Here is a 27,693-nt window from a genome sequence, read left to right as displayed (position 1 = left end):
GCCCAAAATTAAACAGAATTAGAAATATAACATACACTATTTTTTAAATGTATTTGTAAATTTTTTAGAACTCCTGGCATCCTAGACAACTGAATATGTCTTTCTGGGTGTTAAATTGTTGTTTTATTTTCTCTCTTACCCACATTTGCCCACATTTCTAACATAAATTTTTACTTGTGAAGTCAGAGAGGGAGAAGATTTTTTTTAAAAAAGAAACGTCTACTTCCAATCGTTTGGAAAAATCTGTTCCCAGGGTACCCTGGAGACCCCTGCAGATCATGCAGCGTTTAATTTGGCAGCAGGGATGAGCGGCAGGCGTGGGAGGAGAGGGAGGGAAGCCCATGGTGATTTATCAAGACGAGGCCGCCCTGGGCCTTGTTAGAGCTCTGCACAGGGCCAGCAGCGAGCACGGAATACTTAAGCAGGGTCTTTTCTGTCTGTCTTTCAGCTTTTTGAAAACAAGAAGAATACTAAAAGCAGGAACAGAAAAGTCACCATTTACAGTTTCACAGGAAACCAGAGAAATCGCTGTAGCACATTCAGAGTGAAGAGAAATCAGACCATCTATTGGCAGGAGGGGCTTCTGGTCACTTTTGATGGGGGCTACCTCAGGTAGGAACATCTGGAAGCCCACCAGCCCAGGTCAGCGAGGTTGCTGGGACAAGGACCCCCATAAGAGCTCCCGGAGGACACCTCACCAGAGCCCTGCTCGTGAGAGGGGTTCCTCACTGCAGCTTGCTACAAATGCAGGACCCTCCCTGTGAATGCCTGAGGCCCCCACCTTCTCACCCTTTCCACACTCCTTTTGCAGGACTGGAATGGTAAGAGCAGATGTGGCAGCCATGGCCCAGAACTTGAGGGAAATGGGCAGCCACTGAGCTAGCAGTGAGAACAGAACAGTGGGCACCTCCCACACACAGTCCCTGAGGTGGGACCACCAGCCCACCCCCTTGTTCTGAGAGAAGCCAGACCAATGGGTACACTTGGGCTCCTCAGCTCCAATCCCACACTGTGGCCTAACAAGATGACAAGACGCCTTTTCTCTTCATTTTTATTTATTCATTTATTTGGAGACACACACATGAAGTTAGATCAACAGACTTAATGAATGATCAGCACACAAGATTATTTAATATCTACAATGAATTTTTCAAAAGAATCCTTTTCTGTGTGAGAAGATTCTGTGTAGATATTCTCACTTAAAGCTCACCATTGCTACTTGCAGATGAGAACACGGTGGCTCAGAGAGAGAAGGGACTTCCTAAGGGTCACATCTGAGAGTCAGAGCTCACCCTGAGCAGCAAAGTCCTCCTTATGACCACTTCACTGTGTTGGGGATGGTGTGGGAAGGGAGACGAGGACAAGACAGGTCCACAAACACAAGCAGAGGAGTCTCCTAGCAGTCCTGCAGGGCATGGGGCCACTCTGGGTCCCTGGGTGGTGTCCACCCTTGGAGGCAAGGAGATAACCCCACGGTCACCTCAGCAGACTCACAATGGTCTCCTTTTTATTTCTGGGCCGCAGTGTGGAATCCTCTGATGTGAATTGGAAAAAGAAAAAAAGTGGAGGAATTAAAATCATTTGCCAGTCAGAAATGAGGGACTTCTCAGCAATGGCTTTTATCACAGATCATGTCAATTCCCTGATCGATCAGTGGTTTCCCGGTAAGAGAACTTTCTTGAACCAAGCCTTTGACCATGCTTTATTTCTTTATAAACCAGATGGGACTATTTCTTTGGGGAAATAAATTCCACTGGAATTCAGTCCAAAAAAACCAGTGTGTGTTGCGATGGGGGTGTGGTGCAGGAGGTGGCAAGAGTCTTAGCCTTTTGGTGAGGGTCCTATCCTCAGGGGACTCTGGCTCTGAGCTTGGGCAGGGAATGCTGTGGGAAGATGGGAACCAGGGTCCCTCAGGGAATGTGCCAGCACTCGGGCCCTTGGGAAGAGAGATGGCTCTGGGTCCCATGCCTGTCCCGAGGACATGATCCATGTAAGCATCATACGTGGCTGCTCCACATGAAAACAGAGGGACGGAAATCAGGGGGGTGGCTGGCAGACAGAGGTCTACCCCTGGCACAGGGGCAGGGAGGGAAGGGAGCAGCAGTGCTGAGGGGACTTGTCCTTCCCTGCCTCCCCCACCCTTCAGTGGTAAGCATCCACCCACATGGTCCTTTTCAGACCCTTTAGATCAGCTTTTTCATTGACAGTTCACCTGAAAAAAATACTTTTTGAAGTGAGCTGTTGAGGTCTTGTTTGTTTTGTTACTGGGATGGAGACAACCAACCCCCCAGCGGGGCCTATAGAGAAAAGGTTGTCGGGTGATAGGGCAGAGCCAGGAGACTGGTGAGCTCTCCCTCAGGCTCTGAAAACCGGAGGCCAAGCCAGGGCAGAGCAGGTTTGGGATCCCAGTGCTACCAACTGCCTGCTCAAACAAGTCCCCCAGCCCTTCTGAGCCACCTCCTCGCCTGCCCAAGATCCCTGCAACCAAGACAGCATTAGGAAAAGTGCTTACAGAAGTGGCAAGATGCTCACTGGATACACATTCCAGCCATTAGGGTCTGGTTTCCTTTGGGGCTTGGGGTCCCTTGGGTACTGGCAGGAGGGTCCCCTACAAGGAGAAATGGCTTAGAGAGGGGTTTGCAAAGAAGGCTGTCCAGTGTGATTTGTGATGCTTTGGGGGTTCTAGGACATCCAAGGGGTTCCCAAGGCCCATATCAGCCTTCTGGGCACTTTGTAGGTCCCCATTCACTAGGGTCTGCCACCTTCAGGTGCTAGGGAACTTGACACATGGTACCATCAGACAATCACCTGAGATGAGGGGGACTCAGCTGAGCACCTGAGCCGAGACGTTCTGGAGCCAGCATCACCAGCCAGTGGCCAAGAACACTCCCAGCAGGATGCCTGTGGATGTCAAATGTACCCCTCTTACCCTGCACAGAACAGGTGGTTGACCAGCCCCGATGGTACCTGCATAGGGCACCTCAAGGGGTGAGTTTCTTTGTACCTATGAGGCACACAGAAAAATTATGTCCCCTGCTTGGGGAAACCCATGTCAAATAATTAGTTTTGTCTCCTGTTATTTGTACTCATTATTCCCCCTCCCTGCATTGTTCTTCTAGAAAGCATCTTAGTAATGTTGAGTCATCTGTTTTTAATATTAAGAATGGCTCCTTATGCCAGCTGTGTTTGAATGACTGGAGTATAACTCAGATCCAGCCCCAGTCATGAAGGTGGGGTCCCCACACTCCTTCTCACCCTGTTCCACCAGCCTGCCCAGGGGCACATGGCTGCAAGGCCCCTGCTCAGGGTCGAGACCATGAGGCAGCTCTTAGGTGCATCCTCACCCACTCCCAGGGAACATCTTGCATGATGAACAATTGCACTTTACAAAATGCACTGAGTTTTGGACTCATGATGAGTATGGATGTTCACAGTGAACAATGGTACTCAGCTTTGGACTCTCCCTGGGGTCCAGGCAAGGGCAGACAGACCCCTGCTGTGAAGGTTCACCTGGCCCAGGTTCGCAAGGTGCTTGCTACTCAGGAGACCCACCTGCAGCCTCCTTACCCCACATAAACTCTCCTTCTCTGTCCCCATTTAGCCCTGACAGCCACGGAAAGTGATGGGACCCCTCTCATGGAGCAATATGTGCCCTGCCCAGTCTGTGAAACCTCCTGGGCCCAGCACAAGGATCCCAGTGAGAAATCGGAAGGCGTACAGTACTTCGACATGGAAGACTGTGTGCTGACGGCCATCGAGCGGGACTTTATCTCCTGCCCTAGACACCCAGACCTCCCTGTGCCACTCCAGGAACTGGTTCCTGAGTTGTTCATGACAGACTTCCCAGCCAGGTATGCTCCCAGGGCCCCTCCCAGGACACATGTGCAGGTCACAGGGCTGTGCTTCTAGCTTTGCAAGTGCTCATCAATCCCAGGGCAGAACCCTCCCACCAGGTTATGCATGGTGACCAATCTAGGGGTGACAGTAGCTTCCCTAGCCATGGCTTCCCACTAGATCTTAAGTGACTTTTAGGCTCCCATCCTAAAAAGGGAACCAGGAGGCCTTCCATTTTTGAAGCCTAAACAGGCCCAGCTGGGCACCTCACAGGTGAAGCTATCTGGGACCACTGCACTTTCTTCCCCTCTCATGAACTAGAGCTCCTTTCTGCTGGACTAGCCCTCCATTTGGAGGAAGCATTCTGTGGTCCCACCAAATTGGTAATGGCAACAAAATCCAAGTCCTCAGTAAAACATGGCACTTTCTTAAGTGGATAGGAACCCAAATCTGATTTGTTCTCCCTAGAGACAATTTGATATCAAGTGGCTCCCAACTTTTTTGGAGTTCTAGAGTCCTGTTGTTTTCTCACTCAAAGGCATGCATGCAGGCTGGGGTTATAGCTCAGCAGTAGAGCATTTACCTAGCATGTGTCAGGCACTGGATTCGATCCTCAACTCCACATAAAAATAAATTTAAAAAGGTATTGTGCCCCATTTACAACCAAAAAGTATTTTTTAAAAAGGTATGCATGCTATATCTGGTTTCTTTAAAGAGCATTAAACGCTCCCTTTTTTTATAAAAATATTTGTATTCTCATATTTTCTACATCACTTCAAGTAGATGTGGAATACTCTATGAATTTGCAGAATTAGGATTCCAAAGCATGCTTCTGGATGAGTCTGTTAAATTAAAGAGGGGTTGGGGGTAGAGTTCATTGATGGAGCACATGCTTAGCCTCCATGAGGACCTAGGTTCCATCCCTACCAAAAGTATAATAAATAAACAAAGAAAATGCATCCTACATTAGGTGATGCCTAACGTTTATTCATTATTCCCAATAATCTCACAAGTGAATGTGGCAGATGCCACTCTTTTGCAAAATGACTTCCTTTCATTCCTAGATCTTTTTTTTAATTTTTTTAAACAAATGGGATACATGTTGTTTGTTTGTACATTTAGTAACAGCATACCATTTGTGTAATCATACATTTACTCAGGGTAATGATGTTTGATTCATTCTGTTATTTTTTCCTTCCCCCCCACCCCTCCCACCCCTCTTTTCCCTCTATACAATCCCTCCTTCCTCCATTCTTGCCCCCCTCCCAACCCCCATTATGTGTCATCATCCACTTATCAGTGAGATCATTTGTCCTTTGGTTTTTTGAGATTGGTTTATCTCACTTATTATGATATTCTCGAATTTCATCCATTTGCCTTCAAATGCCATAATTTTATTATTCTTTATAGCTGAGTAATATTCCATTGTATTTATATACCACAGTTTATCCATTCATCAATTGAAGGGCATCTAGGTTGGTTCCACAGTCTGGCTATTGTGAATTGAGCAGCTGTGAACATTAATGTGGCTGCATCTCTGTAGTATTCTGATTTTAAGTCCTTTGGGTATAGGCCGAGGAATGGGATAGCTGGGTCAGATGGTGGGTCCATTCCAAGTTTTCCAATCATTCTTAGATCTTTAACATGAGGATTCTCAGTTCTCAGAGATCATGTGAAGTTTTGTATATACACACATATGATTTTTTAGGGAGGTACCCAATTAGAGACCCCCCCAAATTTTAGAATTTTCATTTGGTGAACTTTGCTATGTCTACCTCTCAGCTTAGAGACCCCAACTGAATCTGGGCTGTGGAATTCACTATGTGGAATTTGAAAAGCCAGATCGTACTGTCTCTGTTGGTTTGGATCAAATCTCAGGTTGTAGTACAGTTCTGAAATGAAGTTACTTGATAGGAAGTTGGAAACGTTGACAATCTGAGTAGGATTCGCAGTTCAGCAGAGGTGCTGTGGACTTCATCTGGGTCCCAACCACAGCCCCAAAGCTTCACACCCCGCAACTTGAAGTTTGGCAGACAGAACTCTGCCCCATGGCTCCTACAAAAGCATGCATTCCCTGAGTCTGTGCAAGTCCTAACAGAAAGCCCCAGAGGGAACCCCAGCGTTCCCACAGCTCCCCATGCCCATCCTAGGTGAGAGGTGGTTTTGTTGGGTGCTTGGAGAACAACCCCAGCCATCTTCTCCCATGTCCCCAAGGGCTGTAGTGGGTGTAGGTGGCGATGCAATTGAGCTATACCTGAGCAACCGCAAGCCTGTTCCTAAAGTCATGAGAAACAACCCCATCTGCAGGCCAGCCAGTGGGGCCAGGAAGGCTCAGGTGCAGACTTCACCTCTGCCTGGATGGGACATCTGACAGGGTGCTGGGGAACTCAGGTGGCTTTCAACAGGTCGGCAGCCTCCCCACCTCCCTTCTTTGCTCCCTGCTTTGCCTTTTCACTATACTTGTTTCTGAAGAAAAAGAGGAGTCTCAAGGAATGAGAAGCAGACTCAGAGGATCCTGGGGTAATGAAGGGTATCCATGAAGGCCCAAGCCTTGCATGCCAGCAAGAGCCCTGAGCATCTGTTTTAGTCAGCTCTTTTGCTGCTATGACTAAAGGATATGACCAGCACAATTATAGAGGAGGAGGAAAAGTTTATTTGAGGGCTCACAGTTTCAGAGATCTAAGTCCATAGAAGGTCGACTTCATTCCTAGGGGCTTGAGGTGAGGCTGAACATCATGGTGGAGTGTGAGGCAGAGGGAAGAAGCTCACATGAGATCAGGAAGCAGAGACTCCACTCTCCAGATTCAAATATATATACCCCAAAGCCACGCCCCAATTCCCACCTCCTCTAGTCACACCACCTGCCTCCAGTTACCACTCAGTTAATCCTATCAGGGATTAATTCACTGATTAGGTTAAGACTCTCAAAACCCAATCATTTCTCTTCTGAACCTTCTTACATTATCTCACATATGAGCTTCTGGGGGACACCTCACATCCAAACCATAACAGCATCAAAGCCCATAGAGGACCTGCAATCCTGCTCCTTCTATCTTGGCCTCCATCTGGGCTGCCAGGAAGGCTCTAGGCCACTGTCCACGCAGCCCTGGCCTTCTTAGTCAAGACCCTCCAGGCCCCCCAGGAATCTGCAGAGAAGGCCAAGTGGTCCAGGAGCCCCTGCTAGTATTTCCAAAAGCCTGGCAGAAATCTCTCTTCACTAGGATTAGAACACACAGACTAGTGAGGTGACTGACGCTCCCTGTCTTTGGGTGAAATCCCAGATAGTGTGGACACTGGTCAGGCAGATTGGAAGCTCTGCATGTTAGCGTATACAACCATGGCATAATAAAAAGTAGAGAGACAACCTCACAGTAAATAAGTCTGAGGGATGCTAACTGTCCAAGTGCACAATGTTTCAGAGTAAAGCATCCAAAGGGATCCTTGTTCTGACCCACCATTTCTGGAGGCTTCACCCTCAAGCTGGTATCAGCGTTTCCTGGTCAGCTCCTGTTATGAGCCCACTTCACAGAAGAGGAGACAAGGTGTGGTTTTCCCGTGGGCATGTGGCAGGTCCAGGGTTAACCCAGATTGGTCCATCATCACAGATATCTTTGAACTGTGACCCCAGGTCTGGTCGTTGGGCTGACCCTGAGCCGTGTTGCTACAGGCTCTTCCTGGAGAACAGCAAGCTGGAGCACAGTGAGGATGAGAGCAGCATCCTGGGCCAAGGTGGCAGTGGCACTGTCATCTACCGGGCCCGATACCAGGGCCAGCCTGTGGCTGTGAAGCGATTCCACATCAAGAAATTCAAGAATTTTGCTAATGTTCCAGCAGGTAACAAGGGCCCTACCACAAAACTATTTTTTCCCAGATATTTTCTTCCTCAGGTTCAACTCCCTGCCACCTCAGGGAGGCCTGAGGTGACACACATATGGTGTAGGAGGTGAGGAGGGTGGGCAAGGCCAGTGTGGGCCCCAGGGAAGCTGTATGTCATGCTTAGCAGTTGAGGAACAGGCTGGAAGGCCAAGCCACGTTAGGCCTGGAGGTTGCTCTTGGAGATCAGTCTCCTATCTAGCTAAGAGTCCCCAAGAACAGAGATCATCCTTGCTATCTCCATCTGCTCTGTGCCAGGCACCGGCACAGAAGGTGGGGAGGTGGGCACTCCTAATGGATGGTGTAGAATGCTTCTCCCCTACTGCCCAAGCCCACAAAGAAAGGAACTTCCTACTGCCCGCCTTAGAGGCAGCACACTCAGCTCCACACATCATGGACAGTGCTGGAATGTTCTCCACCAAGAGGAACCCATCACCATTTGCCTAAGTCCTTTTCTGCTGCTGTAACAGAATACCACATGCTGGGGAATTTCTAAACAATAGAAATGTATTCAGCTTATGGTCCTAGAATTGGAAGGTCCAAGAGCATGGCTCTGATATCAGATATCAGGGCCTTTGAAGGGTGAGAGAGTGCGAGAGCCAGAGAGCAAGAAGGGAGCCAAACTTTATTTTATAATGAGCCCATCCCATGATAATAACCCACTCCTGAGATAGTCACAGTAATCCATTTGTAAGGACAGAGCCCTTGTGACCTCACCACCTCTTATGAAGCCCCAGTTCCCACACCATTGCATTAGGAATGAAGCTTTCAACATGGGGGACACATTCCAACCACGGCACCATGTAATGCCCAGCCAATCCTCCCTCTAGCCTGCTGAATATTACATTTTCCACTGCCCTTGGCTCAGGATAGCTCATTTGTATGGTCATAAAGCTAATTTATACTCCTGGTAGCAAAATTAGAATCACAGAAAAATATAAAGAATATAGAAAGGAAGAGGCAAACTTATAATTGTCTGAAGAGAACATGGCTTTCTGCACAGAAAATCAAACAGCCTTGGTTGACAAATGTCAGAGCTAATCAGAGCTTCCTGAAATTGCTAGACATGAGAAGAATATCAGAATTCAGCAATGTCCCTGTACACAATGACCCATTAGAAAATGTCCTCTGTGATAAAAACCATAAAATAAAAACCATGTGGTATCAAGGAATAACTAGTGTATCATTCCACTTAGTTCTCATCTGAATCCCAACAGGGCATGTCTATGTATAATTTGATTAACTGTAAAATGCATGTGCAATGAGAAAAATCCTAGAACTGAGAACATCGATAATGAAAGAAAAAGGGCAGAGGGCCGCCCTGAAAATGTCATGACACGAATCTGCAGGCATTAAGTCCATTTCCTCCTGGGGCAAGCATAGGCCCGTCTAGAGAACAGAGACAGTCATGCACTTGCAGGAAGCTGGCATATAGCAGAGGTGACATAGCAGGTCAGGGGAGAAGGACACACCAAGATTTAGATCCTGTTGCACACCATAATAAAAAATAAATTTCTAATGGGTTAAGGACCCAATGTGGAAAACAAAAGCTTTATGCTTAAGAACCAAGTGTCTGGACACACACATAGATCTGTCACAACCAGTGTCTTTGGTCACCAAGATTTTCATGCTGTTTAAACTTTCACCTCCAACAATCCCCTATGATAAAATATAAACATAGAGGAAAGATAGAATCAAGGGGACAAGATGGATAGGATCCGAGAGGACAAACAGGGCCTGCATGAACCCTGCCTGGTGGCCTCAGGCCCAGCTGATTGTGTGTGTGCTGGTCACAGCCTGGTAGGCAGTGTCCTGACCCCTCCAGGGTCTCATGCAGGCTGTCACGAATTTCAAGGGCATTGGAAGAAGTTTATGATTTGGGATTAGAAATCACCCACCACCTCCTGGACCTGTCTCTTCTGGCCTGAGATAACTGTCACAGTCAGGTCAGTGGCCCTGGGCACTTATGGTTTCCACCTTCAGGGATCCTGGCTGCTAGCAGTGACCTAAGCCTCAGCATTAGCATTCTTGTGGGAAGAGAGGAAGGGACCTTGTTAAATTCTAGATGTCTCCTGAGCCAGTGCTGAGTGAGACACCAGGGATGCAAAAGAAATAAGATAATAGGTCTGGGGTGAGAGCTACAGAGCCCTCCCTGGGTGACAAGGGTGGGCACATGTTGCAGTCCTCCATCAAGAGGGCCAGATGGGCCTTACTGGGTGCTCAGGAACTGCCAAAAGTTACAGGACCACACTTAACACTTGAAAAGAGGGGGCTTAGCATCAGTGCACAGTACCACCCCATGGGGCCAAATTCTCGACAATGATATTGCAATCCCTTATCCAATGTGTGCCTTAAAATGTAAATCCCTGCCCCACCTGATCCCTCCATCCCTGCGAGGCAGCTCTGAGTGTGGCAGGCCCCCCATGTCATGTGGCCCCTGGGATGCTGCCCCACCAGCCTGTCAGAGTCCAGCTGGTCCTGGGTCCAGCAAGGCAGTCCATGCCCTTTGTCCTCCCTGGGTGACTGAAGGCTGTGCTGTACCCCAACAGACACAATGCTGAGGCACCTGCGGGCCACAGATGCCATGAAGAACTTCTCGGAGTTCCGGCAAGAGGCCAGCATGCTGCATGCCCTGCAGCACCCCTGCATCGTGTCACTCATTGGCATCAGCATCCACCCGCTCTGCTTCGCCCTGGAGCTCGCCCCACTAAGCAGCCTCAACACTGTGCTGTCTGAGAATGCCAAAGGTAGGGGCCACACAGAGAATATCCTGCAGGGGATTGCCTGGGCCCTGCCTCCAGAGGCCACCAAAGCAGCAGGGCTGGCAGGGCAGGCCTTCGGAAAGCCACCATGGGCCCAGGAGCTCCCCCTAGCCCAACCCAGCTGTCTGGGTGCAAAAGTAAAGCCACAGGTGGTCTCAGTGACCCAGTTCTATGACAAGGCACCTCACCAGGTCTAAACACTTGATGGTGACGTTGGTAAGACCTGAGGACCTCACACTCTAGAATCACAGAACCAGGTTCCAAATCCTGGTTGCCATAACTTGCTTATTTTACATGCCTATAAGAGAGATAATAATAGCCCCCAGGGAGGGAATCAAGCTTCAATAGCACCCCCCAGGTGGGCCCAAACTACAGCAGCTGGTACCTCAAGCCCACCAGCTACAAAACTAGATCACTTCTCTGACTAAGGCACTGTGCTGCCTGCCATTGAGAAGTCTGAGACCCTGGGTTTAGTTACCATATCTGAGTCTTTTAAGAAATTGAAAAAGAATTTACCTTGAGAAATGCTGACTAAACTCCAAAGAACTGCCAAAATAATGAAAGAAGTTACCTTTGGACTGAGGAAGAAATGGTATTAAAATCAGTCCCTTCTCCCTCAGTGAGAAATAAAAATTTTAAATGAACTTCTTACACCTGCAGCTCAGCTCTTGACAGTAAGACCACCCTGACCTGACATGAACTCTGGGGATTTTGAATCCTTGTCCTTTTAGTAAAAACACCAGAAATTCCAAGCTTGAGATATCATGAAAGGAGCTCTCACAACAAGCATTTCAATCCTAAATACAATTTCACTTGCGAAGAACATTCTCTGTCTAGCTTCAAGAATAATGAGAATGTGCCAGTGGAACATAAAGTATTGGGAGATACATGAGTCAGCTTTCTGTTACTGTGACAAAATATCTGAGAAAAACCACTTAAAAGAAGGCAAAATTTATTTTGGCTCACAGTTTCAATCCATGCTTGCTTGACCCTATTACTTTGGACCTGTGGTGGCACAGTACATCATGGTGGGCGCTTGTGGCAGAGAAAGCAGCTACCTGTGGCAGCTGGGAAGCAACAAGAGAGAGGGGAGGGACCAGGGTCCCATTATGCCCTTCAAGGTCATGCTTCCTGTGACCTAACTTCCTTCCACTAGGTCCCCCTCTTAAAGGTTCCACCACCTCCCAATAGTGCCACAGGCTGGGGACCAAGACTAACACATGGGCCTTTGGGAACAAACTATAGCAGAAGAGAGGAGGGGAGAATGGATAATTCTAATTTTATTCAATCAAAATTGAAATATTGATCAATTTCAAAATTGTTATTTTTTTTTTTTTTTCCTGCAAGATTCTTCCTTTATGCCCCTGGGACACATGCTTACCCAAAAAATAGCTTACCAGATTGCCTCAGGCCTGGCCTACCTGCACAAAAAGAACATCATCTTCTGTGACCTAAAGTCGGACAACATCCTAGTGTGGTCCCTGGATGTCAAGGAACACATCAACATCAAGCTGTCTGACTATGGGATCTCACGGCAGTCCTTTCATGAGGGAGCCCTGGGTGTGGAGGGCACCCCTGGCTACCAGGCCCCCGAGATCAGACCTCGCATCGTGTATGATGAGAAGGTACCTGCCCAACCCACGCAGTCCCTGGCCCAGTCCCACGGTTCTGGAGCCCAGGTCCCTTCTGAAGCCAGCCAAACAGCCCTAACAGCACCTAGAGCTTCCCCCCAGCACACTTTTCTCTCTCTGACCTTGCTCAGTGAGGGAAGTTCTGGCATAAATGGGAAGGACCCAGGGGCCTCTATCTGTCTGCTTGTGGAAAGGTTGACTTTTCATTAGGTTCAGAATTGTCAAACCTCAATTCATGGACATTGTACAGGCCGTAAAGAGTGGAAAAAGAGTCTGAGACAGAACTATGACATTTGATGTACAAAATGAGGTCAGAAGACCAGCCTTGCAGGATACTCTTGAGAAGCAGATAGAGTAAAGTTGGTAAAGGCTCCTGGCCCATAGGGGCTAGCTGCAAGGTGCTGGCCAATCCAATGCCAAACCAGAGGACAACAAATTCTAGCAGGACAATTGTGGCTTCCCCACGCAATTACACAGCCCATCTTAATTCGGACAATAGCTAATGTTTATCTTCTTCCCTGATAGATGCAGGTATTCAGACAACATGAAATTATTTCATGCCACCCTGCTATACCTAGTACCAGCCTTGTTAATTAATCCCAACATTGAAATTCCCCTCATCTGCAATTTCTTATTAGTGGGTTATTCTCAGATGGGTCATTGACTATTTGCTTTGAGAATGACCTAAGCATATTTAGGTTAACTTGGCACCTGTGTCTGTTGCTCAAGATAGAAAAGTCAAATCAAAACAACAGACATATGAGCTTCTTAGTAGCAGATAACTCAGAAAAGATGATTACCTTGAAACTAGGATTATAATAGAAACATTCACATTAAAACTTCTCAAGTCTTTTCGCAGCCATTTTCCTGCTAAAAGTAATTTCTTTACCCTTATAAGTTGTGCAGGTGCCTGTGAATTCTTTTCTTGCTGGGCCTTTTTATGAAAATGAAAGTGAGAGATGTAGTTTATAATCTAGGAGATACTTCCCTCTTGTGAATTACACACACAGCCCCTCTAGTGCCAAACCTGTTAAGTTGAAGGTCTTGCCATCCTTGTGGCCCTTAATCAATACCTGGAGGTTAGCAATCTCTCACTATGAGTTTATTAGTTGGAAGGATAAATGGATGGATGGATGGATGGATGGATGGATGGATGGATGGAAGGAATGATGAATTAATGGACAGTAGGACAGGAAGACAGATAGGTGGATGGGAAGAACAAAGGTATGGGAAGATGAATGAATAAATTCACAGAAGCACAGATGGTCAGATAGATGTCTGGATGGGTAGACGGATGGATAGAAAATGGATGGATAAATAAAAGAACAGGTGGTTGGAAGCCTATATGGTTGGGTAGATGGGAGAATGTGTAGACAAATGGACAGATAGACAGATGGTTGATTGGCTGTTTGGACAGATGGAGACAGATGGATGAACTGGTGGAGGGATCACTGATGGTCTTACTTTGTCAGGACTCATATTTTCCTTGTCTAATGGTATCTCCCTGCTTCCTCCAACTCAGGGCCAGTTGCAAAAGCCACTGGGCTCAGGCAGGGGACCTGACTTGGCTTGCCTTTCTGCCCAGGTAGATATGTTCTCCTATGGGATGGTGCTTTACGAATTGCTGTCAGGACAGCGTCCTGCCCTGGGCCACCACCAGCTTCAGATTGCCAAGAAGCTGTCCAAGGGCATCCGCCCCGTTCTGGGAGAGCCAGAGGAAGTGCAGTTCCATCGATTGCAGGCACTCATGATGGAGTGCTGGGACACAAAACCGGAGAAGGTACCTGGGGGCGCACAGAGACTGGGGCCTGGAACCTCCTGCCCCTGGGACAGAGACTATGGCAAATGTGTGTATGGCTGCCCACCACCCTTTACTAAGAACAGCAGGCAACCTTCTCTGCTCACCTCTTTTATAGAGAAATATTTACTGCTCCAAACATACCCAGTATCATTTTGTGTGTCATTCTCAGGAAAAATGAACTTTCTTTTGGAATTTTTCAAATTTGGGGATATTTGCATAGATTTTACTAGTTAAGCGTACCTAATCCCCAAATCCAAAATGCTCTGAAATCCAGAACTTTTGAGCACCATTCAACATGTATATCAATTCCTTTATAGTAATATATGCAAGAGCAGAGGGAATCTGAGTATCTCTTTGTAAAGTAATGAGGGGAAAGGTTGATTGTAAGAAGCAAGGGTCATAGTATAGTATAGTAGTAAAGCTATTTTATTATTCACTGGGAGAGGCCCCAAGTTTCAAGGTTAAACTCATTTATCAAATCAGACAGACTTGGTTTAATGTATTGAGAATAAACAGGGATTGAGAAAAATCCTTCACGAGAGTATATGTCCTCTGGCGTGGCGTGAAATACTTAGAGTTTAGGCTGACCCAACCATTTGAGCTCGAGTTGTTGTGGCCAGTGAAGACCCAGAAGCCTAGGTGGATATGTTTCTGGTATCTGAAATCTTGAGCCTCTTGTTAGGATCTGGTCCTGAATGACAGATTCCCTCATCCCTACCTGGCTTGAGACAGCTGATCTCATGATTAGAACTGGCATGGAGATGCTCACAATGTGGAGGCCTCTCTCCCTCAGCGCCCGCTGGCCTTGTCCGTGGTGAGCCAGATGAAGGACCCAACCTTCGCCACCTTCATGTACATGCTGCCCTGTGGGAAGCAGACTGCCTTCTTCTCGTCGCAGGGCCAGGAATACACGGTGGTGTTTTGGGATGGAAAAGAGGAATCCAGGTAACCTCCTGATGCCTGCCCTGTCCTGCTGGTATTTGGGGTAGAATTGGAGAACAAATCAGTGATGACCACAGTGAACATTGTTTAGTGGACAGTGGGTAACAAGACTTGGTGAGAGTACATTTAGGAGAGCAGGAAGAGAGAAAACTGAGTATGTACAGACACACAGTACGGGTTTGTGGTTAAGAGAGGCCAAAAAGAAAAATGGATGGTGTGTTGGGAACACAAGTCAAGGGAGGGTTTTGCTTTGAGATGAAGCCATTTGCAGCCTGGTTAGGTAGGGCATTAAATGATGCTGCAGGTGGGAGATCGGGCAGTGAGGTTGCTGCAGAGTAAAAGAGAATGGGATCCAGAGCCAGGTAAGAGGGTCACCCTGCAATAAGAACCAGTTGCAGCTCCTTTTCTCAATGAAGTAGCAGGAAGAAGAAGAGAAGCAGTGGGAGAGGTTTTGGATATTCCAGAAGGAAAGAGAAGGTATGGAATGGGCATGGGGAAGTCCAGGGTGCCTGCAGGTTGGTACTGAGGCCTACTTCAGGCTGGAGGGCCTATGTTTGAAAGGAGACCCACCAGCCTGGTTATGTGACTTTCCCTAGCATGTTCTGCTTCCCAGATTGCAGAAGGGGCAACAAAGTGGTCTTAAGCAGTCAGGGTTTTGCCAGGCTTAGGAGCCAGGTGCCTTCAAGGAAGTGATCACATTATAGAGAAGAACATGGAACCTAAGTGAGGCCATAAACTGTGGAAGACCAAAGGTCCCATTCTTGGTAGAGTAAGAAAGACTTGCAGGGAGTAATGATGTGAGGTGAAGTGAACCAAAAAGCCAGGAGGACCTGGTCGGACACCAGGTGCTTGGTGTGGCATGGGCAGGAGGGATGCAGTAACAGAGGCAGGATCTGGAGTGCAGCCTTGGGCAAGGGTGGCTGGGAGAGTATGGGGAAGAGGCCACTGAAGAACAAGCAGGAGGTCCCAGGACACAGAGGCCAGGGCATGGGAAAAGGAAGTGTCAAAGACTAAATCTCCGAGAAGTCTCATACCATCTTGTATGAGAACCTTCTTAACCAGTGTGTGTTGCCTCTCTCACCTACCTACTGTGAGATCTTCACAGGGGACAACATCCTTCCAGTGAGCCCTGTGCAAACATTTTCAGGTGCTGAAGTCAGGGAGGTCTAGATAAAGTGAAGCCTGGGTAGTAATGAGATCAATGGAATGGACTTTGCAGTTCCCTCAGGTCAATCTGGGTGTCGTTTGCATCCAATTCTATACCACTGGGACTGAGGGTTGTGACATAGACACACACTAAAAATTGATGACTTAATGAAAGATGTCACTCTAAAAAGCACCACTGACTTTACCTTCCTGATGGGATACATTCCAAGAATAAAATAAAAAGCAGTTGTGCAGCCAGGCATAGTGGTGCATGCCTGTAATTCCAGCAGCTTTGGAGGCTGAAGCAGGAAGATTACAAGTTCAAGGCCAGCCTCAGCAACTTAGACAAAGTCCTAGCAACTCAGACAAAGTTCTAAGCAACTTAGTGAGACTGTCTCAAAAGGACTGGGAATGTGGCTCAGTAGTAAAGTGTTTCTGGGTTCAATCTCTGGTACCAAAAAAAAAAAAAAAAAAAATTTAAAAAAGCAGTTTTGCCCAGCTGCCCTCCAGCCCTCCATCCATATCCACTGATTCAACCAACTGCTGAGGGAAAATATTTTTAAGTGAAATCTGTACTGAACATGTATACACTTTTTTGTGTCATAATTCCCTTAAAAATTGTGTATAAGCATTATTTACATAGCATTTGCATTGTAGTATTGCAAGTCATCTAGAGATGGATTAAGCTCTATGAGAGGATAGTATGAAAATATTATGCCATTTTATATAAGTGACCTTAGTATATGCAGATGGTGGTATCCATGGTGGATCCTGGAACCAATTCCCTGTGAATACAGAGGGTGACTATGTATCACCCTGTATTCAGTAATTGCTTTGTTGGAGGTAGTGTTATTGTTATTCTGGCATATTGTTGTAGTTGTAGAGAAAAGTTAATGAATAATTATTGTTGTTGTCATTGGAAGCCATGATTTTCGGCATGAGCTAAAATGGGAATGGGATATTAAGTTAGGTAAGTTAAAAACCTATAGTTCTGAATTGAAATTGCATGGACTTGGGATATATTTTATTTTGGGGCCTACTGAAGAAACCTCAAAACAATAAGCAATCAAATACACATGAACCCTGAGGACTCAGGTGGTGGTCTCTAAGTAACCAAGGGAACCAGGCATCAGGGGAGAAAAAGGCCAATTCCAGGTCTGGGGTGAGACATAAACCTGGGACATTTGTCACATGAGAAGCAAGATGTCCTCAAAGACTTCTGAGATATTTCAAAGGGACTCCAGAGCCAGCCTGGTCCTGCTGGTGCTGGGATGGGCCCCACTCCACACACCTGGGGATGCTCTTTTTTTATCTTCTCTGTCTTGCACACACAATAGGGTATTGGAGATGGTTCTGCTCAAGACACAGAAAGCTCATTCCCAGAGGGAAGAGAGAGGCCTCTTTGTGTGTCCTGTGAAGGTTATTGAAAGCTCCCCACCAGCCTGAAGAAGGAGCAAGCTCACAGGAAGGGAGGAGGGTTTCCGGCCAGATGCACAGGGCAGTGAGCCTGGAGAGTAAGGGTGGAGCAGAACTTGGGATTTATCCCTGAATTACAGAAGGAAAGGAGGCAGCAGGAAAGGGAGAACAATACACCTGTGATAAAATTGTGATTGGAAGGTATAATATTGTTGTTTTCCTTATTTTAATTTTTTTCTAAGTAAAAGCTATTTAAAAATGTCTTAATTTCATTTTTTTAATGCATAGGGGAGAAACGACTGAAAAAGAGGTAGACAAATATTACTTTGAAGAAAGTCTTGTTTGCTGGTTTTTTCACCCATTCTTATCATCTGCAATCACATGTTGTCTGTCAAAGATGGCAAGGGTTCCCAAAATATGGTGGCAGAAAACATTTACAGTGTGGATTCCTGCTCACTAGCTTAACTTGCTCTCTTGAATTGGGGAGAACTGTGTGCTCTGGGATGCAAAACTAACTGCCTCCCCAACTTCATCTTCTGTTCTGTGCAGTGAATACAGGCAATGTCCCCCCAGGATGGTGGGGAGGCACTGGCAGTGGTGCCAGGATTGCCTGGCCTGTGAGCCAAGGGCTAGCTCTTATAAATGACTGCTCACTAGCTCTCAAAACACCCATGTTGGGAGCACATTTTGAGCCTCCACACCAGGCTACTGTGGAATTTACCCTTCTTGTCTTTAGCCTTGGCCTTGATACTTGGTTCAAAGGGGCCACCTATATCGGCAGGAGCTGAGAATTGAGAGGACAGTGAGTGATCTTAGTGGAAGTACCTTTTCTTCATGCTGGGAGCAACTGTCTCAACCCTCAGAAGTCTCACACACACACACACACACACACACACACACACACAAAGGCTTTCTTCCCTTTGGGAATATCCTTTCTCTACAATGTTCAAGCATTACTACCCAGCAGGCAGAACTTAGGACCACCCAAAGGCATAAAGGGTGAATCTTGACCTCTCAGAACGTGACAAGATGTGACCCTAGCAAACAAGGAGCAAACAAGGCCCAAAGTGGATGTCCTCCTCCAAGACCTTCCAGGAGCAAACAAGGCCCAAAGTTGATGTCCTCCTCCAAGGTCATTATACCAGGCATGGGTGAGGAAGGTGGCCCCTGGCCACCTAGAACTGAGCATGTGTTGTTGCTGATCACAGGAACTATACCGTGGTGAACACAGAGAAAGGACTTCTGGAAGTGCAGAGGATGACCTGTGCTGGGATGAAGCTGAGCTGCCAGCTCAAGGTCCAGAGCTCTCTGTGGACTGCCACCGAGGTAACCACCTGCCTGTAGGGCCCCCAACAGAGCAGGCTCTACCAGGGTGCAGCTTTCAGGGGGGCCAGATACATTAAAATACAGGATGCCCACATCAACATGACTTTCAGGTAACCCCCAGCTCATCTGCAGGCGGTCCTCAGAGCAGTGCCATCAGCCCCACCTGCAGCTGGCCCTGCCTGCCCCTGGCTGGGTGGCCAAGCTCAGGGTGAGTATCAGGGGTAGACTCTCAGCTGGAGGAGAAACCCAGTAGGTTGGTGACGTGCTGGTTCCACACAGCACATCCTGGTTCCACATCACTTCTAAAACTTTTGCCTTGACATCAGGGAAGCCACTCAAAGACCAAGGAACTGTCTTCTAAAAATTCTGGGGCGGAATTCCCCAAATCAAATGCTCTGAAGTTTTGGTAGGGGATAGATTGGTGCAATCTTTCTACAAGACATTTGGAAAATATGGTTCAAATACAGATCAGAAATTTCAGATATACCCATGTAGCTTAAGCCTTGTTAACTTCAATTTTAAGAATTTATCCTAATAAAATAAACAAGACACACCCATGCCTGGAGAATCTATAAGAATTCTCATGCCTGTCAAGTCATAGTAGCGAAAACTTGGCGTTTCTCTGATGACAGATTGCCTAATTACAGTACACCCGAGTGACCGACCATCAAGGGGCACCCCAACGTCATCCTTCATGGAGGAAGTGAGAAGAGGGCTCTGCCCGTGGTGTATTGTCATTGTATTGTGATGCCACTTTTGTCAGTACCACGAACACACACAAACACCCACAGAAAACCCACAGAGGTGCTGCATCTCACATCCCCAAGAGTGATTTCCTCTGAATAATGGATTATGGGCAGTTTTATTTTTCTTCTGGACTATTCTGTATTTTTCAGTTTCCGCAAAGAGCAGAAATATTTCAACAACCAACCAGAAACCCTCTATCTAAGTTACTTTTTAAGGAACACAGGGGATCCCTCAAGCCAAGCACATCCCAGTAGGAAAGGACAGCACCTTCTGCACTGGGTCTCATGGTGGGCTCCTCTGTCTCTGCAGGACCAGAAAATCTACATCTACAGCCTCAAGGGCATGTGCCCCTTGAACACGCCCCAGCGGGCCTTGGACACTCCGGCTATTGTCACCTGCTTCTTGGCAGTACCTATTATTAAAAAGGTGAGTTGCCGGGGAGGTGGGCATGCGAGTCTCTGACTCCCCCTCCCTGTTTGAGTGGGCCTCCCACCTGTGTTGGACTGGGGAGTACTGGAGCCACGCCCTCTTGGACCACCTAGCCCAGGGCACAGCCCACCTTAGAGACACTGGCGGCTGGCCGTCATTAGCATAGAAAGCCTACAGTCCACAAGCAAACAGCCCCTGAGTGGAGGAAGTGCTTTTGGAGCCAATGGTGCAAGCCAGCAGCTGCACGTAGGCCCTTGTGATAGCAGGGACATCAAGAGCCTCTTCTCCACCATCACTCGCCTCTACCTTCCCAGGGCCGTTCAGTAGCTGTGTCCTGGCAGGTCCAGCTTCTCACCTGTCAGGCAGCCAGTTCTCCTCCTCTCTGTCTCTGCCTCCTCTCAGGGTCTCACTGTCCATCCCAGACCTCAGTTCTTCTTTTGCCCAGGGTGGCCTGGCAGACTCATCTCAACCTCTCAGGCCTGACAAGTGGTACTCTCCCTGACCCAGGGCCCAACCAGCTCTGCCCAACCATCTTGAGCTATCTAGAGAGCCTCACCCCACTGGCCTCTGTGACCCTCCCCACACTGCAACACACTGTGCTGGGGCGTCTCCATCCAGCCTCTGCCAGGAACAGTCTTCCACACATACGTCCCTCCTATTCAGTTCTCAAGATTGCAGGGACCGTGACCCTCCCACCACCACCACAGAAGCTGTGCTGTGTGAGAGGCAGCTGCCTGACTTTCCCAGGTTCTGCAGCCCTCTTGGGATCCAGGCACTGCTAGGGCAAATCTGACTCTGCCCCGGGGGACCGGTTTAAGCAGCAGACACACTCGCCAATGCACAGATTTCCTGGTGTCGCTTATTAAAATGTGTTGACTGTCATTGTTCCATTCCAGTTTCCCCATCTGTAAAATGGGGGTATTAAGAGATGGTGGAATGAATCTCTGGGCTTAATGTTCCCAGAGCTCTAGGAGGGTGCACTTGGAAATTGACAGTCGCGAAATATGAGTTCTCTCCACCCTGCTCCAGTTTCGTTTCTTTAAAAAAAAAGAAGAAGAAGAAGAAAGAAACAGGTATGAAATGAACCTCAGAGTCATTTATGACTGTGGCCCCATGCTTGAGGCTGGGCACTCGACCTGCACCGGAGCACAGGAGAGTAGGACACAAAGCATCATTGAAGGCCATCGCTGGCCAGAGCCCCAAGCGAGGGCACCACCTCTCACACAACCAGGGGGAATAAAGCCGACTCTGTGCTGAGCTCCTGTGAGGGGTGCCCGCCCTCTCGGAGGCCATCCTGCCCGGGCCACGCAGGGCAGACCCCTGCATTCTTGCACGTGCACGTTTACACCCAGCCGGGACGTGGCATTCACCATGCTGGCCAGGCTGAACCAGGACTGCAGGGAGAACTTGGAGCCTGCTTGCCATGGCTGCTTTCTAAAATTCCTCTTAAAATCCCAAAGGTGGATTTTGATAAACTTTCTTCAAGCTTCTTTCCCTGAATATTGAGCCCCAGGCCAGTCACTCTGTTACCCCAGTCAGCCCAACCCCAAAGCCCTGACTCCCAACAAAGCTGCTTTCTGCCGCTCACCCTCCCTGGCAGGAGGCCTGGATCCTGCTGTGTCCTGACTCTGCTTTTGTTCTGTGGAGCTCTTTCCACCCCCACTACACTGTTCCTACTCTGTCCTGGGAAATGCCCTGGGGAAGCCTGGGGTGGGCCCAGCACTCAGTGCTGTCCCTGCCACATTGGCCTCTGCCCAGAGACCTCTGGTGGGTGACTGCAGAAGAGGTCATGCTCCATCGCAGGCATGAGGGGACCCATCAATGTCAATACCATGGGCATTTCAGAGTAGGAGTCATAAACTGGAAATCAGGCCAAAAAATACTTCTAGGAGAGGGTTGAGTTGGGAGGGATTTCTTCCAGAATGAGTTCAGCAAATATGTATTATCCACTTGAAGAGAAATCTGTGTAGAGTCCCAGACTCACAGAGATGAATGAGACTCAGCTCATTCAGTTGTGGGCACAGGGACTTGGCCTCTGCTTTCATGGGGCACCCTGTCTAGCATGGGCAGACCCCCACAATGCCTACAACTGCTCTCATGTTATTCAGCAGTGTTCATAGGAGGGAGGGCACCATGCCCTGCCTCTCAGGGAGCTCTTGGTGGCCTCCAAGGAGAGGCAACTCCCTGCCTCTCGTGCTGCAAGAAGCTAGCCCCAGCAGAGGCAGGAACGTGGTCCAGCTGACATCTACCCTCACTTGGTGATGTAGGCACTGCTTCCTTTGCCACATAAGAAGAAGTATGGGGTTGGCTCTGCTGGGCTAAGGCTGCACCTCCTCTGGACTCTGGCCCAGAGGCCTCTGCTGGCAACCCCAGCCTTTCTAAGAGCTTTGCTTCTCTGGGTGCATTAGTGGAAATCAAGTGGCCACCTAAGGCAAGTGTGAAATGAGTCTGGTACGCACTTTCTTTTCTGGAGTGGGTGAAACCAAAGGGCATCATGTGTCCCTGTCTCCTCCCCACAGAATTCCTTCCTGGTGCTGGCAGGCCTGGCTGATGGGCTCGTGGCTGTGTTTCCCGTGGTGCGGGGCACCCCGAACGACAGCTGTTGCTACCTATGCTCACACACAGCCAACAGGTCCAAATTTGGCATCCCAGACGAAGACACACGGCAGAACCCCTACCCAGTGAAGGCCATGGAGGTGGTCAACAGCGGGTCTGAGGTCTGGTACAGCAACGGGCCAGGCCTCCTCATCATTGACTGCACAGCCCTGGACATCAGCAGGCGGCTGGAGCCCTATGCTGCCCCCTCAGTCGTCATGTCAGTCGTGTGCAGCTCAGATTGCAGGGGAGAGGAGGTTGTCTGGTGCCTGGACGACAAGGCCAACTCCTTGGTTATGTACCATTCAGCCACCTACCAGCTGTGTGCTCGATACTTTTGTGGGGACCCCAGCCCCCTCAGGGACATGTTTCCTGTGCGACCCTCAGGCCTGGAACCCCCATGCAGCCACACGACCAGCCTGAAGGGACCAGAAGGGGATTGCATCGCAGATGTGAGCATAATGTACAGTGAGGAGCTGGGCATGCAGATCCTGACCCACCAGGACTCGCTGACCGACTACTGCTCCATGTCCTCCTACTCCTCGTCCCCACCCCGCCGGGCCACCAGGTCCCCCTCCAGCCTGCCCAGCTCCCCAGCCAGCTGTTCCAGTGTGCCTTTCTCCACTGACTGTGAGGACTCGGACAGGCTGCAGGAGCCCAACGCTGCCTCCGACCGATCTGAGCACGATCTGACCCCCATGGATGGGGACACGTTCAGCCAGCACCTGCAGGCTGTGAAGGTCCTTGCTGTCAAAGACCTCATCTGGATCCCCAGGTAAGTTTCCTGATGGGGGAGGGGTCACCATCCTGTGCTGCCATGGCTCTTGTTTTGGGGGTGGGGTGAGCAGAACCCTATCACTTCCTTCAAGATAACATCCAGACCCACCAGGGCCTATTCTTCCAAGGATTCGCTCCCTTGGTTTTGGAATTGGGAGTGATGTCAGCAAATCTGAGAATGGCCACACAAAAGTGCATTTGCCCACTGGAGTTTAAGGTGCCACAAAAGGAGAGCCACAGTCAACTGTGATTGTGTTTCCCACTGGGAAAGTTCTTTTCTGCCTCACAGTCTGTACCTTCTCTGTAACCTAAAACCTTAGCAGAAACTGCACGTTTGTGACTTGGCAGCCGCGCCTCTCAGCACACAGCTCCATTCCCCCCAGAGGACGCTTCCCCCTCTTGGTTTTGATTTCTTAGGCGTGGTGGAGATGTTATTGTCATTGGCCTGGAGAAGGATTCCGGTGCCCAGCGGGGCCGTGTCATTGCCGTCTTAAAAGCCCGAGAGCTGACTCCTCATGGGTAAGGCTGAGGAAGGGGCTTCTGTGGGATCCAGGGGAGCAGTGTGGGGAACCTAAGGCCCCATCCCAGTCCTGTAGGACAGCCTGATATCCCTCCTGTGCTCTGTTCTCACAAGTAGCATTGCCAGGAACTGTATTCCTGCACAGTCTTGCCATGGAGACCATGTCCTGGACAGGCCTTCCTGCCCTGACAGCCTCATGGTGGAGACAGCCATGCTGCTACAGAGTCATGCCCCCAGGCTTGGAGATGGCAAAGAGCATGTGCCTGTGTCATCTGACTCTGCGAGGTGCTGAACTATTAGTAAGGTCACCTCCTAGGCAGGAAGATCCCCTGGAGGGATCTCTATTTCAATTTCAGGTGGACTCTGGTCCTGGAGACATACCCCCAGCAAGGTGCTTGATCTACAGGTGCACTGGGTACTCCAGAAGCAGGTGGCCCTGGGCAGTGGTTGATGCTCCATGTACTGGTATTTGCTGAGCTCCTGGCAGCTGCACGCATGTGCACACACGCACACATGCACACACTAGAACACTTCCGCTTCACTTTAGACCCGTTTCTCTGCAGTGTGAGCAGAAATCCACGGGTAAGAGTTTTTATTTTATCTGGAGCATAAGGAGGTAGAGAAATCCCTTTCAGTCTGTTTCCCCCAGAGCGTGACAATGACCAAAGAGACATCCATGGCAATTCCACTCCCTTGTCCACCAACATTGAGCTTTCTCAGTGAGTCCTGGAGCCAGGGGCCCTTGCTCAGTGAGTGCTTACAGAAATGAGATCAGGGTTTGATCCTGAGCCCTGGCTGATATTTGGACAGCAGCCTTGAGCTGAACTAGTTCCCAGCTTGCAGGTCAGACTTCTGGGATCAAGTAGATCTGCAGAACACAACTGTTAGCCTTGGAATTCCTATCATTAGTGTCCCTTAATTTTTGCCTGGTGCTCTTTTTCCATTTCATTCCCCGCAAAGCCAGGTTTTACTAAAACCCAGGTTACAGGGAGAGAGACCCCGAACAGTAGCTAAAAGGCAGGACCTGGTAAGGCCACCAGGAAGTGAAAGGCCTCTGGACATCCTGATATACAGGATGTCTTTATTGCCCAGCAAGGCATGTGTGCTGGACACAAAAAGAGGAGACACAGATAGTACGTGCCACTAGCCCACAGAGACATCACCAGCAGAGGAAGGCCATGGGGAGCTATCCACTGTGGCCCAAAAAGAAACTTGTTATGTATCCACAGATCATGCAAAACAGTCCACAGCCTCAATATATATATGGTTATGACTTTGGGGCAGCAGACTTTCTCCCTAGTGTATTACCCTATATCCTCTAAGTATGTGGAAATGCAGTAAGAGAAGAAGAATCACACTGAGCTTTAGTCAAGGGAATTGACAAGCCCAGACTCCATCATGGGCCCGGTCACCAGTGGGAGTTTGGGTCAATGGTATTTTCTAAACACTTCAAGTCTGAAGGAAGGCATGGAAGATGCCTGGTCTGGTTGCATCAGTGACCTTCCAGGGAATCGGTCCCTTATAGATAATTTCCATTAGCATGAACTGATGCCTTCAGCCCCTCGTGAAGCCTCAGTCTCCAGGCTGCAACCATGTGGGAGGGCATCCAAGCACATTTCAAAGCCAGACTAGGACACACATGTCCCCCTTACTCAGCTCTGTCCACTCCAAGGTGTATAGGGTGGAGGTGCTGTCCCCAACTGAGTGGGAACACCTATGGGTTTTCTCAGACCCTCTTTCTCTGCAGGGTGCTGGTGGATGCAGCTGTGGTGGCAAAGGACACTGTGGTGTGTAGCTTTGAGAATGAAAACACAGAATGGTGCCTGGCTGTCTGGAGGGGCTGGGGTGCCAGAGAGTTTGACATTTTCTACCAGTCCTACGAGGAGCTGGGCCGGCTGGAGGCTTGCACACGCAAGAGAAGGTAATTCCTGTGGAAGGACCCAAGTGTAGAGCCAGCTGGCCCCAGGGACGCTGCCTGAGTCCTCTGCCTGCAGCTCTCGGAAGATCCAGAGAACCGATGGAGTTCTGCCCTGAACCCTGTGCTGCTACGTGCTGAGAAGTTACCTGCCTGGCTGTGGTTTGGGAGTTCTCAGGTTCTGCAGGGCAGTTACCTGAATACCCTGTCCCCCTATTGCTGGTTTTACAGCCCAAGGGAAGATCATGGGGTCTGATCAGGAGGGGCCTCCTCCATTGGCTTCCAGGAGCAGGGGAGGGGGGACCCCATTCTAGGTTGAGTCCCACAAAGGGACCGGTCTCAGATGGAATTACACTAGAGCCTCTCTGTTGAGGAGCATTTCGGGGCAGGATGGGAGGAGGGCTGTGACCCCTGGCCCTTCCCCCGCGGAGACCCCAGTCACTGGGCCCATTTCATGAGCTCGAGTCCCGGGAGCATGGGGCCCAGCTTGAGCAAGCTGAGATCAGATGTCTTTATCTGGGCAAAGTGTCTGTGTGAGAAACCCCAAGAAGGACCCTGGGCAAGGAGAGTCGCCCAAGCTGAGGAGTGAATGAGTCCCCTTAAGTACCACAGCCGGAAAGCCCAGTGCAGGAGCACCCGCTGGCCTTTACATTCTTCTCCTACCAACAAAAGGAAGGAGAAACCCAATCAGCAGGACTTGCAAAAGGGCCTTGTGTTTATGCTTAGTAAAATAAACTTGGACACAGCTGAGCACAAGCCCTGTTTGTTTGCACATCATAATCATGTTTATCACTTTAACAAATTAAGTAATATCTCAGCGGTTAGGCCTCTGGTTGTGAAATCACATGGTATGGGGCTTCTACCAAATTATGTATTTGCTAAACATTTACTGCACACATGGACAGCAGACTATGAAAAGTGGAACTGTTAACAGGGAATGTATGGTTACTACAGGGAGCGGTTTTATAAATTGTATGTACACACGCGCACTCATATCCACGTCTTTGCCAGGACTTGCCATTTGAGACTGCTTGACCCAGAGTGGAAGTCTGAATGTGAGGTCGCACTCCAGCTCAAGTTGAACCTTTTCTAAAATTAAATTATAAAAGTCAAACTTATGATTTGTGGGGTGTGCAGGCAGATGTGACTCCTTTTATCTGAAAATAAACAGACCCTAAGAATGAAATCACAGTCTCTGTCTGCCGAGGGCTTGGGACAGCAGCACAGGCTTGGTCCCTCCAGCTTCACTCACTGTCCTGGGTGGGAACAGACAGCCTGTATTCATCCCTCAGCTTGTAGGCTGCCCCATATCAGTGTCCAGTCAGTCACAGACCTGGGAAAACAAATCCCCCACTTCCTTTTACTAGCCTGGGTCCCAAGTCCTGGGGAACTGAGGGTCCATGCCTTCTGCCCACTCCACAGCCTTTCTCCATCCTGGCCTCTCAGCACAGTCTTACAGATCCCCATTCTCCCTCTCATCTCTTCGCAGTGCCCCACAGCTGCCCAATTACCCCCAGGTCTTGTTTGTACACCCCTGAGCACCTGTGCCCTTTGTCAGCTGCAGTCAGACTGCTTTGCTGACATCCACCCCCACCACCCAACCTGCCTCCCCAACCTCTCCTGACCTGGGTCCAAGCCGGTATGAGGAGAGCCGACAGCGACAAGTGAGATCGCTTCACACCATGGTTAGAAACCATGCAGAAAATGGTTAATGATTGGAACTACATAAAAAATAGAGACTTAAATGGAAAAATTACCACTAAGTTCAAAGGTGGGTGATAAACTGGGAAAAAAATGGCAATAGAAATGAGAGGTGAATGGCTCATATTTGAAGGGTTGGTTTGTACCCATCACTAAGAAAGAGAAAAGCCAATAGGAAAAGAGGTAAAGGGTATGAGCAGGTAGCTGAATTACAAAGAAACACAGGCCCATGAACATTAATGCTGGATCTCACCCAACAGTAAGCCATTTACATTGAA

At 48.8% G+C, this 27,693-nt stretch overlaps 1 protein-coding gene across 2 annotated transcripts in view; it reads left to right on the top strand.

Annotated features, from left to right (window-relative positions):
• LRRK1 (leucine rich repeat kinase 1) overlaps window positions 1–27,333 on the top strand; it is a 152,522-nt gene extending 125,189 nt beyond the window's left edge. Inside the window, exons 21-33 of one of the 2 annotated variants that reach the window (XM_079121755.1) lie at window positions 449–612; window positions 1,525–1,664; window positions 3,602–3,851; window positions 7,502–7,668; window positions 10,257–10,454; window positions 11,817–12,094; window positions 13,686–13,880; window positions 14,695–14,846; window positions 18,614–18,731; window positions 19,788–19,904; window positions 22,427–23,277; window positions 23,697–23,798; window positions 25,547–27,333. In XM_079121755.1, coding sequence (XP_078977881.1) covers window positions 449–612; window positions 1,525–1,664; window positions 3,602–3,851; window positions 7,502–7,668; window positions 10,257–10,454; window positions 11,817–12,094; window positions 13,686–13,880; window positions 14,695–14,846; window positions 18,614–18,731; window positions 19,788–19,904; window positions 22,427–23,277; window positions 23,697–23,798; window positions 25,547–25,724 — 2,910 coding nt within the window. In that variant the 3' untranslated portion in view covers window positions 25,725–27,333. The remainder of the gene's footprint in view (window positions 1–448; window positions 613–1,524; window positions 1,665–3,601; window positions 3,852–7,501; window positions 7,669–10,256; window positions 10,455–11,816; window positions 12,095–13,685; window positions 13,881–14,694; window positions 14,847–18,613; window positions 18,732–19,787; window positions 19,905–22,426; window positions 23,278–23,696; window positions 23,799–25,546) is intronic. The other variant, XM_079121754.1, reaches the window with a different exon arrangement.
• The last annotated feature ends 360 nt before the right edge of the window (window positions 27,334–27,693 follow it).

Source organism: Sciurus vulgaris, assembly GCF_902686455.1.
Source record: "Sciurus vulgaris genome assembly, chromosome: 2".
Classification (NCBI taxonomy): Eukaryota; Metazoa; Chordata; class Mammalia; order Rodentia; family Sciuridae; genus Sciurus; species Sciurus vulgaris.
The sequence above is the reverse complement of the archived record's forward strand: the minus strand, read 5'-3'. Positions and strand labels throughout refer to the sequence as shown.